General features: G+C 39.7%; 1 protein-coding gene across 1 annotated transcript in view; it reads right to left on the bottom strand.

Moving 5' to 3' along the window:
• LOC145980335 (BSD domain-containing protein 1-like) overlaps window positions 1-17,413 on the bottom strand; it is a 57,020-nt gene that overhangs the window by 14,782 nt on the left and 24,825 nt on the right. The window contains exons 7-8 of the mRNA XM_083113375.1: window positions 12,658-13,044; window positions 7,210-7,296 (exon numbers count right to left, since the gene is read on the bottom strand). Coding sequence (XP_082969501.1) covers window positions 7,210-7,296; window positions 12,658-13,044 — 474 coding nt within the window. The remainder of the gene's footprint in view (window positions 1-7,209; window positions 7,297-12,657; window positions 13,045-17,413) is intronic.

Here is a 17,413-nt window from a genome sequence, read left to right as displayed (position 1 = left end):
TAAGAGGGGGCAAACTCCACATTTTATGTTTTTTTCATTGAAATTCGGGGGATGCAGCCCCCGCACGTAACCCCCCGTGGTTGGGGCATCCAAATTTTACATGGTTGCATGCACTGATGTTCTACCTGCAAAACAAAAGTTATCCGCAGTAGTTTGGTCCCATAGTGTCAGAGTTATAACAATTTTACGAATAATATGCAAATTGGCTAAAATTTGGTGCTTTGAGGAAAAAAACAGAGTTTTACATTTTGCCTTATAATTCAAATTGTATTGCACCCACGAACATGAATCAAGTTTCATTCTGTTGCGAAAGGTCCATTCTTTGAAAAAAAAAAAGCAAAAGTTCCAGTTTTCTCCCCAAAGTAGTTGGAGAAGAGGGGGCAAACTCCTCATTTTTATGTTTTTTTCATTGAAATTCGGGGGATGCAGCCCCCGCCCATAACCCCCCCGTGGTTGGGGCATCCAAATTTTACATGGTTGCATGCACTGATGTTCTACCTGCAAAACAAAAGTTATCCGAAGTAGATTGGTCCCATAGTGTCCGAGTTATAACAATTTTATGAATAATATGCAAATTGGCTAAAATTCGCTGTTTTGAGGAAAAAAACAGAGTTTTACGTTTTGCCTTATTATTCAAATTGTATTGCACCCACGAACATGAATCAAGTTTCATTCTGTTGCGGAAGGTCCATTCTTTGAAAAAAAAGCAAAAGTTCCGGTTTTCTCCCCAAAGTAGTTGGAGAAGAGGGGGCAAACTCCTCATTTTTATGTTTTTTTCATTGAAATTAGGGGGATGCAGCCCCCGCCCATAACCCCCCCCCCCCCACGGTTGGGGCATCCAAATTTTACATGGTTGCATGCACCGATGTATTACCTGCAAAACAAAAGTTATTACGATTGTTCTCCATTATGTATACGACTTCAAATTTTGCGCTCAAAGCCTCGGCGACACTGGGCTTACTTTCGTCAGACCGCGCGGCGTACTAAAGGTTAAGAAAAAAGGTTATTAGAAGCTATATTGTAGATCGGGGTTCCTAAACTTTTTCCTTTCGTGGCACCATTAAGTCTTTCAAGATCTTTCCATGGCACCCCAGTCAGAATGCCCTCTTCTCCCTTGTTGACTCTTCAGGGTAGCGGAACGGCCTCCCTCTTTGCTTCTGTCGGCTGCAGAAAAAATGTCCTAGGCAATATCTACTTGATGGCAACAATGTTCATTAACATATTTAACAATGTTGTCATTTTATTGAAACAACTTTTTAATTCTTTACATTTTGCTGCTACCTGAGGTAACACCGGCTACATGCACGTCACGCCTCTCACCAAGAAAGACATGTCATCTATTTACTGACCATGATAACATGTTTCTGCAGCTAGAAAACTTGACAGACTGCAATTGTATTACATGTGAGTGAAATTGAACAATGTTTCAAGATGGCGAATGAAAACCTGATTTTCCTCATGTTGCACACATGCTCTCTTTTTTCACCAAAACTGTCTACAATGCATTTTCAGAGTATAAGGAACTAAACTCAGTCATTGTTGATAATCTGTCGGTCTGCAATTTTGCAGTAAAACTTTTAAAATTATATTTCATAGTTTAGGAGAGGGGTGGTGGTAAAATAGCAAACATACATTTTGCCATAAATGTAAAGCTTTTGAGTTACAAGATAACTTAAACGATTGTTGTCATATTGTATTTGAGAAAAATATGTCACCATGTTTAAAGATGATGGACAATTTAACATGCCTTGCGAGAGCTTTAGTTATGCAAATATTTGACGTTACATTTTCGTAGATTAAGAAAACCAAGTCTTAACTATGTTAGGACATCCTTGAGCTTAACGTTATTAATAAAAACTCTGTAATACGTGTATTGTGTGGTTTAGGAAGGGTGGGGGAAAGTCACCAATTTTGAGACCACGATATCTGTAGCAAATTTAGAGTTCTTAAGCTGAAATTCATGTCGCAAATACCTAGGGAATGATTTTATTTTGCATTTGTTGAAAGCATTTCAACATGGTGGATGAAAAATTGATTTTTCATATTCTGAGGTAGCTCCAAATTCTGATGCCACTTTCAAATATCTGCCTAAACTACATTTTTTGGACATTAAGAAAAGAGACTTAAATATTTTAGGGCATTTCTTAAGCTATGGTGTGACAGATCATTTTTTTTGACAATATAGTGCATATGTATGTTGGGATCCAAATTGGGGCTACTAATGATTTGTCCATGGGAACTGTTAGTTTCATAGCAACCAGATATTTTGGAGGATGGATACAGTATTCCTTTTAGATGAAATCAGTCAAGACAATTAAATATGTCAGCCTTATAATTTTGGCATGGTTATTACACGGAGGAGATATTTAAGCTTGAAAAATCCACAAAAATAATGGGGAAAAAAACAACAACTGTGATATGAACAAACTGTATTGAAGCAGTTTTTCATTCACCATCTTGAAACACATTGCTCAATTTCACTCACATGTAATACCATTGCAGTCTGTCAAGTTTTCTAGCTGCAGCTACCGTATGTTGTATAGTAGGTAAAAGTAAAGTTCCCCGTGCATATAGCACTGTGCCGTGAAGGAACATTATGGGGATATGGGGGTAGGGCCCGACATATTCTTCATCTCGACCATTTTGGAGGTGATGTGATCACAACCAAACTCCAGCTGTCTTTAACCCCCAGGACACATTGATTTGAGGCTGGGTGAGTTCCAGAGCTGCTTTATGCAGGGACAAGACCGGAAAAATTCCAACCTTAGATTACCTACCCCAAGATCCGAACCCGGGTCTTCTGCATGGCAGTCAGCCAGCCTGTCTAGTTCTTTTTACAGTAGTATACCCTTTTTCTCTCTATTTTCTCTGTATTATCATTGGGACGAACACAAACATCCATGTCCAAACCAGGATTCGAATCAGGAACCCCTGGCATTGCAGTGTGCTGAGCTAACCACTCCGCCACGGAGGTTGACTAAACCACCACAGCTATCAAGTATTAATATAGTATTGCAAATGCACAACACTGGGAACTGATCACAGATCTATTAACTGTTACGCCATCCAGCAAGAGTAGAATCAAACTATTATTCAAATTTTTCAGAACATAGTATTTTAGATAATTTAATCATTTGTCCTGCACTGTGGCTCTGTGGTCATGCTTTGGGTTGTGGCTATGGGACGTGTGCAGGTTTGAGTCCCCTGAGATTTCGGCCTGTGTATGAGACTGCAGATAAAAATATGTAAATGACTTACGTGAGTGAGTAGAAATGGTTCAAAACGATGTTTCGAGAGTCATCGTGTGTTTTTTGTTTTCAACTTTTTTAAGCAGTGAAGGTTTTCATCGGAGTTTTTATGCCGTCACAGTAAGTTTTTTTACCTTTTTTATCCTCAACGTGAATCCTCAGCTTACGATTTGACAACGTGGTACCATGTTTGGCACCTAAAGTCTTTTATTTTATTTACCTGATGAAGGAAGTAGTACAGACTTCCGAAACATCGTTTTGAACCATTTCTACTCACTCACGTAAGTCATTTATATATTTTTTTCTGTATTGATAGTGAGTAAAATGCACCATTGTAAAATGTATGACACTGGTGAACACTCACCATCATGATTAAATTGGGGAACTACAAATGAGTAGCGTAACCTGGTCATGAATACCTACGATGCTGACCGGGGGTTCGTCGCGCTGAGCACACGTCGCTCCGTAACTGGGTTGATGATCTCAGACCTCATAGTAGGATCAGGTGGGAGTGCGGCCAGCAGTTGCTAGGTAGATTTGATTGATTGATTTGGTGTTTTAAGTCCTTTATGCACACTAAAGCTAATCGGGACTGGACCTACAGCTTAAAGTGGGATCCGAACCACTATATGCCTCCACCAGGTATCAAATCCGGAACCCCTTGATGACAAGGCGATGATGGTACCTCTGCGCCATCGGGGAGGCCCAATTGGTAGGTAGACCTGGGCCATCAATGGTCTGCCGCGGCACAGGTTATGTATGTTTTTAGTTTAATCATTTCAAGGTGTGAGAACTTGATTGTCAATTCTTAACTATGTTAACAGAAAATATTAAATAGTGTTTGATTCAGTGAACTAAAACAATACAAATTGAATGTTCCAATAAACAGGGTGTCCGAATTGAAATGCCCTAATTTCAAATACTTATATTAGACATAATATACAGGCAAGAACAGTGTGGTTGGTCGGTAGCTTAGCTGTGGAAATTTTATATAGGTAATGAATAGTAAGTATTCGTTTATTTTGTATCGTTCCAGGGAGTGAAAATGACAACCAATGCTGAAAAAGCGCAAACTGTGTGGTGGTACGCAGAATTGGGATGCATAAAGCTTAAGACGCTTGTGAAGCACATCGTGGACTGTGGATTTTGGCACCGTACGAACGGATTTCTTGGGACCTGGTACTTCGTGCAAATGCATCCTCTGATGTTCGCAATTGGCCACCACCATGCCTCTTACCGACAGATCCTGTCTCTACATAGAAACGCTGCTTTCCACGCCTTGATTATCCTAGCATAGGAGAGTCTCTGTGACACACTGCATGAAACCATCGATGAACTGCAATAATGGATCCCAATTCTGCGTACCACCACACAGTTTGCGCTTTTCCAGCATCGGTTTCATTTTCACTTTTCACCCCCTGGAACCATACAAAATAAACGAATCCTTACTTATCATTACCAATTTAAAATTTCCACAGCTAAGCTACCAATATACCCCCTATCACACCGTTCTTGCCTGCATATTATGTCTAATATAAGTATTTGAAATTAGGGCGTTTCAATTCGGACACCCGGTATTACTATCAGAGAAAAATGTATACATTTATAAACATAACTTGAAAAACCCAATAAAACCCAGTTTTGCCCAGGTTTTATCTGAAAAAGCCCAAAAAAATCCACCTGGGTTGGGATTTTTTTAAAAAAAAAACAGGCAAAATGCCAACCCTGGTGAGCAGTGGCACCAACTTATATCGACTTCTGGGGTTTGAGCCCACCCAATAATTTGCCTGCTATATTATTTTATTCTATGTAGAATCAAGTCTCCATGCTTAAGAAACGTGTCTTCATTATACACTTAATTACTAACTAGGTTTTATCACAAAATTTGTTGCATCTCAATGCGATACCTTTCAGAGTACTATATTATTTACACTAGCTGTGGTCACATCGTTATTAGGAAAGTAAGGGCTTATAACCAGGATGAGGATCGATAGGCACTAAAACCTATCAAAATAGGGAAGCAAAAAGTACCGAAAAATACAAAATAGACCCCAAAAATGATGAACAGACAGGTTTTTAATCATTTTCCTGAACGTGGCACTCAAACAGCAGTTACCTTTGAAATACGTACTTGTGACTAAAACAGGCAAAAAAGTCACGATAAAATTCATGTATTCCTCTCAGAAACGTCCTGAAAAGGTTTTTAAATGCAAAGCCTAAATTTTCTGGCCAAGAAACAAAAAAAAAAAAGGCATTTTAGGGCAAATTGTCTTCATCCTTATGGGATATATTATTGCATAAAATTATAAAACAAATCTACAAGTTCAGCCCGTTTTTCAAAAGTTTGTACTATTGTAAGCAAGTGTGTCAGAATCAGCACATTGCATGCTTTTGTCAGATCACCTACTTTGTGTACATATAAAAATTTATAAATATTCTGAACAATTCTTGAAACTTTCCTGGCAGCGAATGATGACATTTTCTCTCGATATCAGCCAGGTGATTTTATGATCAGCTCTGCCCTGATCTTAATTTAGTTCGTGAAGGACAATTTTCCAAAGCTTGAACTTCCAACCTATAGCTGGCGGATGGGTTTGACTGATTGTTTTTTTATTTTACTTCACTTATGTGCCACTTTTGGCTAATTTGTGAAGATGAGGACGAGTGATGATATGATGAAATTGATGAATTGACACTCGCAAACATCCATGCCTGGCCGGGATTCGAACACAAGGCCCTTGGCATTATAGCACGATGTGCTAAACACTCTGCAGCTGGCTGATGGGATATATATATATATGCCAGCACCACGTGGTAGCAAATAATGTGCCATTTCTTTAAAGCTACATGCCATATTTCAATTCTTTTTTTTTTTGTTCATTAGTATGCATATGAAGGTATGAATTCATGATGAAAGTTGTGCGAATTACTCACAAATTTAATATAAATATATTAATAACTTACGTTTTGTGAGTATGTATCTAGGTAATTCCGACATTTCGGGATGCAACTGCTCCCTTCTTCAGGCTGCTCACGTTTAGGTTATGTATAAATCATAACCACGTCGATCTCTCCATAGATACAGGAGACAGCAGCACACGCACGCCGTGGCTATTCACAGTTTTAAAGTTTTAACATTCCAAGGAGCAGTTTCTAATCGAGGAAACAGCATGGTAGTATGACGTGCACCTGTAATGGATTTTAGATTTTTATTGTTTTTTAACCACACATCTTTTACCAATCTATATCCTGTACCTATGGAGAGTTCGACGTGGTTATGATTTACACATAACCTAAACGTGAGCAGCCTGAGGAAGGGAGCAGTTGCATCCCGAAACATCGGAATTACCTAGATACATACTCAAAAAACATAAGTTATTAATATATTTATATGAAGGTATGACATACTGCAATTACAAAACAATATATCCATTGTTACTATTCAAGCAGAGTTTAAAAGAAGTTCTTTGTTTCGCTCAGAGTATTATGAGATAGGTTTCATAAAAAAGAGCTATAACTCCCCCAACTACCACTTTTTTCTGTGTAATTTCATATTTTTTTTCTTTTTTCAAAATTGGGGGACTGGCATTACATATCCTCAAGGAGTGGTCTTTTGGTTCATCCATAGAACCAACACTGGAAGTAAAATTCCACAAAATGTTTCCGTAAGCTGGCAACACTGCCGCTCTTATACATTGTTATTTTTTCCCCACGAAGTATCTGCCTCCTTTCAATGAAACTTTGCATGTTTGTAGGAATGTTTCACTGATACATACTACATTTTTTTCATTCCCTTTGGCCTACTGTGCTGACCACAGGGTCATGCCGAATTTCAATTTTGTTTTTAAATTTTGATTTTCTTCTTCTGCCTCCTCTAACAGTCATTATTAGGAGACACAATGTAAAAATTTTTCGAACGCTATGCTATGCTTGAAGCAAGGGGTAAAAAATTTGTACTTACCTGACTTAGATTTATCATCATGTTGAACAGATGCTTCGCCATCAGCCTCATCATCAAATACCTTCTCCCAGTCATCGTCGTTGCTCTCTACATGAAGAAAATGTGTTTTGCATTAAAAAAAACAATTAAAATATCAAACAAATTGGACAAAATTATGAAAGATTAATGCATGCATAAATTAAACCAAGAAGTAAATGTTTAGGCGAGCTGTCAATTTGGTTAGGAACAACAAACGACAGTTGTTACCTGGAAATGAACCTTGAAAAAGATGCACTTTTTCGTACCAGTCACAAAACATGTTGCTCAGTTGCAGCGATTGGGTTCCAAAACTTGGGGGGGGGCAAAGACAATATATTTCGCTTTGTAGATAAGGTTTAGCATACTGCAGGGGGAAAAGTGGCAAAAAGTGACACGGATGTTACTTGTGTCACTCCGACTCATAGCATGCCACTTTCTTTTTAATGGAGGGGGAAGTGTCTGCGATTGGTGGTGTGAAAACGTTGTATCACATATATTTGATACTTTATATTTCTCAAAACATGTCCTTATCATTAGAACTGGAAAAGTGTTTGATTCAGGATGCATTACAAGGGAAAATGTTCACATCTGACTATCCTTGAACAATGGGACATTTTGCAACACGGCTTCAAAGGTGCAAACATGACTCTTGCAGAAAAACACAGTCTTACCTGCATTAAAATCAGGAAGCAGGAAGATAAAAAGTCAACTTATGTTTCAGAGATATCTCAACTACATCATCAGGATAAGAAAGAAGGAAAAAAATAAAAACTTACAACACAACATGATATTTCCAACTTTGCACAAAGTGCTCCCACCGTAGTGAAGGAATGGCATGTTGAATTGTTTTTTTAAGTCGACTTTATCCACAGTAAGGCTAATCAGGACAGGACCTACAGTCTAAAGTGGGATCTGAACCAATTTGTGCCTCCACCGGGTATCGAACCCAGGATCCCTTGATTAAGAGGTGGCGATGCTACCACTGTGCCATTAGGGAGGTCCAGAATGGCATGCGGGATAAGCAACTGCAAACATATTTTACATTCAAATGGAAAAGTCTTCGTAGGGACCTTAAGTTTCTACAACAACACTGAACAATTGTTACTTGTTAACAGAAAGTGGTTGTAAGTAAATACACTACATGCTTTCCTCATTTTAAAGCATAAGTAGTTACAAAAAAAAAAGCATGCATGATTACATGATTCCTCATCAATTTCACAACTACCAGTTTTAAAAAGTGCCCTGAACCATGGCCATGCATCAGGCTTTGGGCCCAGGCTACAGGATGCATGCAGATTAGAGTTTCTGGGGAATCGTAACTTTTCCTGATACTTCGGCCTGTGTATGAGACCGGTTGCCACCCACCATCATGAAGAAATTGGGGAGCTACGAACGAGTAGCGTAACCTGGTCACAGAAACCTACAACAACGACTAGGGGTTTGTTGTGCTGACAACACGTCACCCAGTAACTGGTTGGACGATCGTCAACCTCTGCAGAAGCATGTGGGAGTGAGGCTGGCAGTTGGTAGTTGGGCCCTGGCCCTCATGGGTGGTTGCACCATGGGTTATAAGTACTTATACAGCTGTAACAATGTAGAAACAATGACATTTGGAGCTACGCATTCTGAAGTAAAATTATGTTTGCCATGTGTTTGTACTTTACCAAACTTTTACTATGTTATTTTCAGTTTCTCTTTTAGAGTATGTCACGTGCCCGCTCGGCCGACACAATCACGAAGGCGAGATAGAATATTTTGCGGGAGCGAAGACAGATGGCAGCGTGCCAAAGAACGAGAGAGAGTTGATTGTAGAAATCAGAAGAGGAGAAAGATGATTATATGTATTATAGTAAATAGGAAACAAGTAAATAAAGAGTATAAAAATGTATATAAGAAATAAATACCATATTGTAAATAGCCCATTATGATGATCAAGGATATACTCGTATACGAAATATTCAGGAAAGTTAATAAGCGAGGAGATGATTTCAGAATGGTGTCCTCTTTCGATCTTTGAGATCGGATTTGACTGTTTACCTCTGGCGAGGAGAATATCGCCAGGTTTTGGTTGTTTTGTCCCTGGTGGCGCTGTATTCAAATTAGACGCCCCGAAGCACTTATGGTTGCACTTTCCTTTAGATGCACTGGGCCACAGGTAGTGCTTTTCCTTAGCAATTTTGGGCTGTCCCTTTTGGTTTGGGATAGGAGGTGCCGTTATATCCAGATTTGTTGCCCCTGAAATATTTTCGAGCTTGTGTTCAGGCTTCAGAAAACATGAAAGGTATTTGAGCTTTCAAGAAGTATACGATTGCTGTAAAAGAAGAGATAGAAAAAATATATGATTGCTATAAATAGAAGAAAAAAATAGATTGATTTGCTGCAAATAGAAGATAGAATAGATAGATGATTTGCTGCAAATAGAAGATAGAAGAAATAGATGATAAATAGAAGAAAGAAGAAGAAGTCAAACATCTATTCATAAAATAAATTGATATCATAAGAAGAAAAAAGAAGAAGGCCAAGAAACAATTTCTTGTAAATAAAAGATTGAAGAAAGAAGAAGAAGCCAATCATTTATTCATAAAGGAAATCGATACCCTTAGAAGAAAGAAGAAGAAGCCTATTGATTTAACCAAAGAAGAAATTTACGTTAGTAGAAGAAAGAAGAAGCAGCTTATTCCTTTACTAAAGAAGAGATCTACGCTAGTAGAAGAAAGAAGAAGCTTATTCCTTTACTAAAGAAGAGATCTACGCTAGTAGAAGAAAGAAGTAGCTTATTCCTTTACTAAAGAAGAGATCTACGCTAGTAGAAGAAAGAAGAAGAAGTCTATTCCTTTACTAAAGAAGAGATCTACGCTAGTAGAAGAAAGAAGAAGAAGCCAAATATAATATCTTCCAAAGAAATATTCATGTACATATATCGTATAATATCTGTAACTGTGAAGATTCTCAGAATATAGTTCGCATTTTCATCATATCCTTTGGCTATAACACTTTCTTATGTGCATCCTCAAACAAAGAACCCATTATCCTGAAGATTCTGTAGCCGTGGTATACTCATTTAAGTACTGCATCCAAAGGGACGTTGCAAGTATACGGGGATTACTATATATAAAAATTTAAGCAAAAAATGAAGGGTCAGCCAGGACTCAAACCTGGGTCTCTTACCATGCCATTGCTGTGTCAACTGACCTACCAGCTAGACTTGATTTCTCCTGAATTTTCACTTCTCCTGTTTTACCTGTGTAGAATTGTCTATCAGTGATACTTCAGACTTTCAGTTCAACGTTTAAAATAAAAAGGTGCCTTTTTAAGCCAGTTTTTCCATAGCCATTAAAGAAACAAATTGTAGCAGTTTCTTGCTGAATGTTAACTAAATACAGTAACACAAATCATGATTTAGGGTAAAGAAGATCCTTGGCTCTCTTAAGTTCCTAGCAATGTTCACTTATTTGGGAATTCTTGCAGTCTAGTTTTATATCAATCATAAAAAACTAAGAATAAGATTGAAAATCCTTATTTTAATGCTGAGTGCAGTTTAGGAAATATTTCGGGGGAAAATAATGATAGATCCTAAGCTGTGTGAAACAGCTTATGGCTATGATTCAACCAAGATTCAAAACTGGGTCTTTAGCATTATGTGTTACTTTCCTAACACTCAGCTACTATGCTAGAATCAACTTCAGGATTGGAATAAGCCAGGTTTCACTATCATATCATTTGAAAATCCTGATTTCCACCCCCCCCCCCCCTCGCATTTTACACCAGGTGTGTGTAATACAGATAATCTGAAATTTTCAATTCTGTGTTACATGGTTAACAAAACTATATGGATCCAGAACTGAAAATCGGATGCCCAAAATCCAGAACCAGAAATTGGGTGCCCCACATTTAGAACCAAAAAGTGGGAACCAAATATCCAGATAGTATGGATGTCTGAATATCCAGACAGTATGGATATCTGGATAAAACAAACATTCAAATAATCCAGATTGTACAGGTTTGATGAAGGACCTGTAGAAAACCCATACAGTGAAATACGAACATGACAAATAAAAAAAAAATATATGTGAATAGCCAGTAAAACAGATAAACTATCCAGATAATGCATACATTCGGATATGCAGACATTTTGAATAATCCAAATATCCTGATAATCTGGATAATTTGGATTTCTGGATAATTCATGTATCAGAATATCCAATATCTGGATATTTTAACTCTGGAAAGAAAATTATCCGATATTCAGATAAAATTTTATCCCAATGTAGCCATCCCTACTCCACATTCCTGAATGCGCCTTCATGGTGCAGTGCAACGAACAACCTTTGTTATAATTCAATGATAATCATGAGGACATTTGAGATCCCTGCAGGCAAATAGTTAGAACTCTCGCCTTCAGTATCATGGGTCACCATTCTCTCCTTGCTTCTCATATTCTACATACACTATGTTGCCATTCGTTACCAGACACCCCATACCAGTACGTTACTCGATTTGTTCTTTCGTTTAGCCTCTTCGCAGCACCATGTCAGTATTGCCGCAATGACATCCACAACGATTCGAGGAAGACTTTCCACAAATTTGTGATACGTGTCGACGGGAATCTTGCCCCCATTCCTCCTGCAAAGTAGCAAACAGCTCAGTGGTGTTTTTTGGCTGGCATGGCCTGGCTCTCAAGCGGCACTCCAACTCGTCCCAAAGGTGTTCAATGGGGTTGATATCTGGACTTTGGGCTGACCTATCAAGTTTTTGCACCCCCATGTCCCGAACCACGTGTTGATAATGCCTGCCGTATGCATTATCAGCATTTGTCTTGCTTAAACAGGTATGGGCCAATACCGAATTGTTCCCACAATGTCTGTAGAGCAGAATCGTCCAGAACTTTTTGGTACGCATCGGCATTCATGTTTCCCCAAACTAAAACAAGAGGACCAAGACCATACAACGAAAAGCAGGACCACACCATGATGCCAATTCCGCCGAATTTCACTGTGGGTACGATACAGTCCTGTAAACAGCGTTCACCGGGCATACGGCACAACCACACACGTCCATCGGACCGCTACATCTGGTAGCGCGATTCATCACTCCATAGGATGGATTTCCATTGTTTGAGTGTCCAATGGCGGCATTCTTTGCACCACTGTAACCAACGGGTCACATTGCGGGCTGTGATATAAATTTGTTGGAAATCTCACGGGTCGAATGCCCAAACCTGTGAGCTCCAATGATCATCCCTCTTTCCGCCTCACTCAGTTCGCATCGTCTGCCCATATTGACTGCTGTAGCTGGTATGAGTGTATTCTCAACCGGCAATGCCTTTTATAGGTTGTATGACGTGTACAGACGATCCCGAGCACTTTTTGAGGGGTGTCCGGTGACGAATGGCAACATAGAGTATCACAACAATTGAGAAAACGAAATTACCTTTATCACAAGAGCTTGAGGAAGTGTTACTCTGTCCCCCTCCGACAATCACCATATCACTCTTTTCCTTGATCCTGAGAGCTTGTTGGTTCTCCAACTCCAAGCGGAGACTGTTTTCATTTCGATCTTCAGGAAACTTCGACGCACTGTCACTTTTTGGCACTGATGCTTTTGTTTTGGAAGAACTAGAGGTAGCACTTGTTACGTCACTGTTTGCATCACTAGATTCGTGGCTAATGTTTTCTTTCACGTCTTCGCTTGAATCTGATTTGCTGCCCTTACTCGATTTGTTCTTTCGTTTAGTCTCTTCGCATTCCTTCTGGTACTCCGACAACAATCGTACCTGTTCTTCCTCAGGAATTTCAACATTGCCACCAAAGTCTTCATCTGAAATTATAGAAATAAGTATAAAATATGGACAGGTGTACTAGCAAAAACTTTTAACTTTCATTACTGATAAGATAATGGTTCTTTATTAGCATGCAATGACTCGTCTTAGAGAGAAGAGTGCTCTCTTGAAACATAGGGTGCAACGTCCACCCATGCAGTGCTCAGCACCACAGCGCAGGAGTACGTGTATTGGCTGCGTTCAACACGCTAAACACTGAAGTTGGGTGGTCGGCAAAAGTTTACCCATATGTGCTAACTGATTCAGTCATAGTACAAAGACTCAGAAATATCTCAGGGCTTGCTGGGTGTAAAGAAAGACTAAACCAGGTCTATATATAGATGTAACAGTTTATTATAATCCTATCACAAGGATGTCCGTTAGCACACTTACACACGTGTCTTTACCTTTACTCTTACCACTCACGTGCATTTACCTGTACCACCTTTAGACTCGAAGAGATAAGGGGGGGGGGCAGCGAACATCCAATTCATTCCTCGCAGTGAGGTGCCAATGGGGAGTATAGGGACCTAATTTTATTTAGGGCCTGGTTGCCGCAGTCATCACGGGTTCCCCTGAAAGAGAGAGTAGGTTGTCTGGAAACCCAACGCCACACTACCCTGGCAGGGTGCCGCAGGTTGATAGGGGAAGGAAACCTCTTGCAGCAAGCGGAGCGGATCCTCTCACTCTAAAGTGGAGTTGTTCTCTCTCGCCTATAAGCGGAGTGGGGTATCTCTCACTCGAAAGTGGAGTGGGTTCTCTTGCCAAAGGCAGAGTTCAACCTCTCTCGCTGGAAGGCGGAGTGCAGCTTCTCTCGGGTGCTTGGCCTCTCGCAAGAGAGGAGTGCAACTTCCTTCCTTCCTTCCTTAGGATGCTTGGACTCTCGCAAGAGCGGAGTGATCCTTCTTCCAGGTCCGTTGGTAAGAGAGATCTTATCGTGAGCCGACCTGAAAGCCAACTGAACTCCGGGCCTCGCTGCACTGGCTTTATACTTGCGGTAGCATTGGTAGTGAAAATTTTAACTTCAAGTACGCGTAGCTAACTCATTTTTTTACATATTGCAACCTTCTTACGGAGAAACATCCAAGAAGTGACATTAAGAAAACACTAGTGGGAAAATCACTAGTTGCACGTGTCAATATAAACTAAAACTGTGTGCATTCAGACAATACAATTGATATTGAGCATCGCAGGACTCTTCAATGAATTGAACAGTATAAATGACAATAAATGCTAACATTCACCGAATACAGCGACCACGCAGGGTCGAATCTAATAAACGTAGAGGTGGATCCGTTAACGTTTACAGAATAGAGTGACCACGCAGGGTCTAATAATAAGTGAAACTAATAAACGTAGAGGTGGATCCGTTAACACATTTAAACTAAAAGTGTACGCCTCACAGGGACATTTAGCCTGCATTCTTTATCCAAACCTTCTTAACAAAAATATAATATTGCGACCACGCAGGATCGTTAAATGTGGCGACCACGCACGGTCGTTACAAGGGTAAAGGCAGCAAGGAGCATGGTGCTGATCACATCACCTCCACCTTTGGCCTTGATCAAGAAAGTTTAGGGTGCTAACTCCTCCCTCACTATACACCTTCATGGCATGGTGCAAAGCACAGGGGAGCACTTTACTTATTGTATGTGGAAAGAAGTATTTTCATTGAATAGCCTTGTACCTAATTATACAGAAAGGAATGTCATTTGCCGGTTAATGTTTCAATGTGACCTGGTAAATGAGGATCGCAGTGCTCCACACATGCTTCTGAGGCGAAACTCTGACCATTACTCCTTCCAACATGTTTGTCAGGATTCTTGTGGCCACATCTCTGATGCGATCCTTCAGTTCCAAAATCGTAGCATGACGTGTTTGAAATACTTGTTGCATAAAAAAAAAACATAGTCTGAAGAGGACAAATCTGGGGACCATGGGAAATCACTTTCTGCAGAAATATATGTTGCAAGGAATCCACCACACTGCACAGAGTAACAACAAACAGCAAGTGAAGCACAGTCTACTGCAAATGGCAATCCATGCACAGAATAATGACACAGTTGCCAGCTGCACATTGTTTTAATTAGTAAAACTCAACATCTGGCTAAATCAGATCCAAATGAAGAAGATGTGTGTACTACTCTATGTATTAATGCTCAAAATCTCAATTTGAGGTATTTTATCACTTTAAAGCTTGTTTGTCCATGTAGATGAAAGCAGATATGAATTTACTGCTTCAAATTCAACATGGCGCTTTTTCATACATGTTAGTGCTATTCCACAAGTAGACTATATTCTTTGAAGATAATTCAATAATCAAGGATCTCTCATTAATCACTTATGAGAACAAGGTTTCTACATTGCTTAAGATGAACTTGTAAAGTATAATCTTTTAACATATCAATATGGAAGGTGCAGTCAATAAATAACCGGAAAAGTAGGGAACACGGGATGCTGGAAAACAGTTACGCAAGATGGCGGCACCCTTGCAGGAGTGCTCCAATCTGGACCAGCGAAGTGTCGTGAGAATTTTGTTGAGTGAAGGCATGAAACCGATAAAAATTCATCACCGAATGACAGTTCAGCAAGTGACAACTGTATGAGTCGATCACAAGTGGACGAGTGAGCTGAGAAGTTCAAACAGAGCATAACCATTGTTGAAGATTCTCCGCATCCAGGTCGCTCTGTCACTGCAGTCATGGAAAGCAACATTGCTCAAGTGGAGAACTTGATACAGGAGAACTGGCATATTACTGTCAGTGAAATAGCTTCCCAGATGGAAACATAATGTAAACAGTACCACTTACTCCAACGTTTTGCGCGAAAAACTAAAACAAAGCCATTCTGCAGACGACGTGGTCTGATGTCCACTGGTGTGATTTTGCTCCATGACAATGCGAGACCACACACTGCCCGTGTCACATTGTCACTACCAGTGTCACATTGTTTACCATCAAGGACTTAAAGTTTGAGTTCTTACCCCACCCTCCATATTCACCTGATCTTGCACCTTTCGATTTCCACACCTTTGGCCCACTGAAAGATGGACCAAGTGAATCAAGGTTGAAGAATGACGACAAAGTCCAGTCAGCAGTGCATGAGTGGTTACGCACGCGTCCGAAAGATTTTTTCCCTGTGGAATCAGTGTCCTTATCAAGCGCTGGCGTAGGTGCATTGAACATGCTTGTAATAAATATTTGTTACAACATATTTCTGAGCCTTATACATCCAATTATGAAGCTATTTAAAATTGCTACATTTGTACTTATCTTATTTCATCACAAGATTTTATCAATGTTCAAAGACAACTAGTATCAGACCAATCTTAAGCACATGCGATCTTCAATTGTTTTGTTATCATTTGAGTACTAAGTGCTTAACAGCCTTCATGTTTGTGATCTAAAGGGACATATTTGCTGTGTTTAAGCTATTTTGCAATGTACATAACAATATACTTATATAGCTGGCCCCCACGCAGAGTGGTTAGCACATCGTGCTACGATGCCAAAGGTCCCCGGTTCAAATCCCGGCCTGGGCATGGATTTTTGTTGAGTTGAGTTGGTGTTTAAGTCCACTTTATGCACAGTAAGGCTAATTGGGACTGGACCTACAGTTTAAAGTGGGATCCGAACCACTTGTGCCTCCACCGGGTGGCATGGATTTTTGTGAGTGTCCATTCATCAATTTTATCATATCATCCCTCATCCTCATCTTCGCCAATTAGCCAAAAGTGGCACTAAAGCGAAGTAAGATAAAGTAAATCAATCAATATACTTATATAGCAATAACAATTACAGCTTTTTGCATGTTGTTACAAAATACCAAGATGACATCATATTTATATGAGGGCTATTCAGAAATCAACTTCTGATTGGCTCATAAAAACCAATACATAACCGCAGCAACATGGCACTTGCGCAGTAGCGAGCAGTAATGTATAATCGCACTCCACACACAACCGCAGTCCATTTGCTTCAATGGTGCTAAGTAGGAACTGAGGAACATGGGTGCTTGTATTACTGCTCCTGCCAGTTGTGAGGCATTATTGGAATCCTTCAAGCTGAAGGAGATAACGCAGCCAAAATTCATTGTTGATTGTGTCGTGTTTATGGCAATGGCAAACTTATAAAGTTTACCGAACGGTTAAATAAGGAATGTTTAGAACTATATTTCCAAATTAGTGGGGAACTTGACGGCGTGACTTGGAATAGGGTTGAGGAAAGTCACAGTAAATATGTAGAAGCAGTGAAGATCCAAAGCCGAATAACTGTTTTGAACAAGTTCAATAGGTTAGCTAAGACAAGCAAGAAGAATGAAAAAATTGAGAATATGGGAATAAATAGCACGAAAGAAGGGATGAACGAG

This window comes from Lepisma saccharinum, chromosome 27, assembly GCF_977018435.1.
Source record: "Lepisma saccharinum chromosome 27, izLepSacc3.1, whole genome shotgun sequence".
NCBI lineage: Eukaryota > Metazoa > Arthropoda > Insecta > Zygentoma > Lepismatidae > Lepisma > Lepisma saccharinum.
Note: the sequence above shows the minus strand (reverse complement) of the source record. Positions and strands in the feature narration are given on the sequence as shown.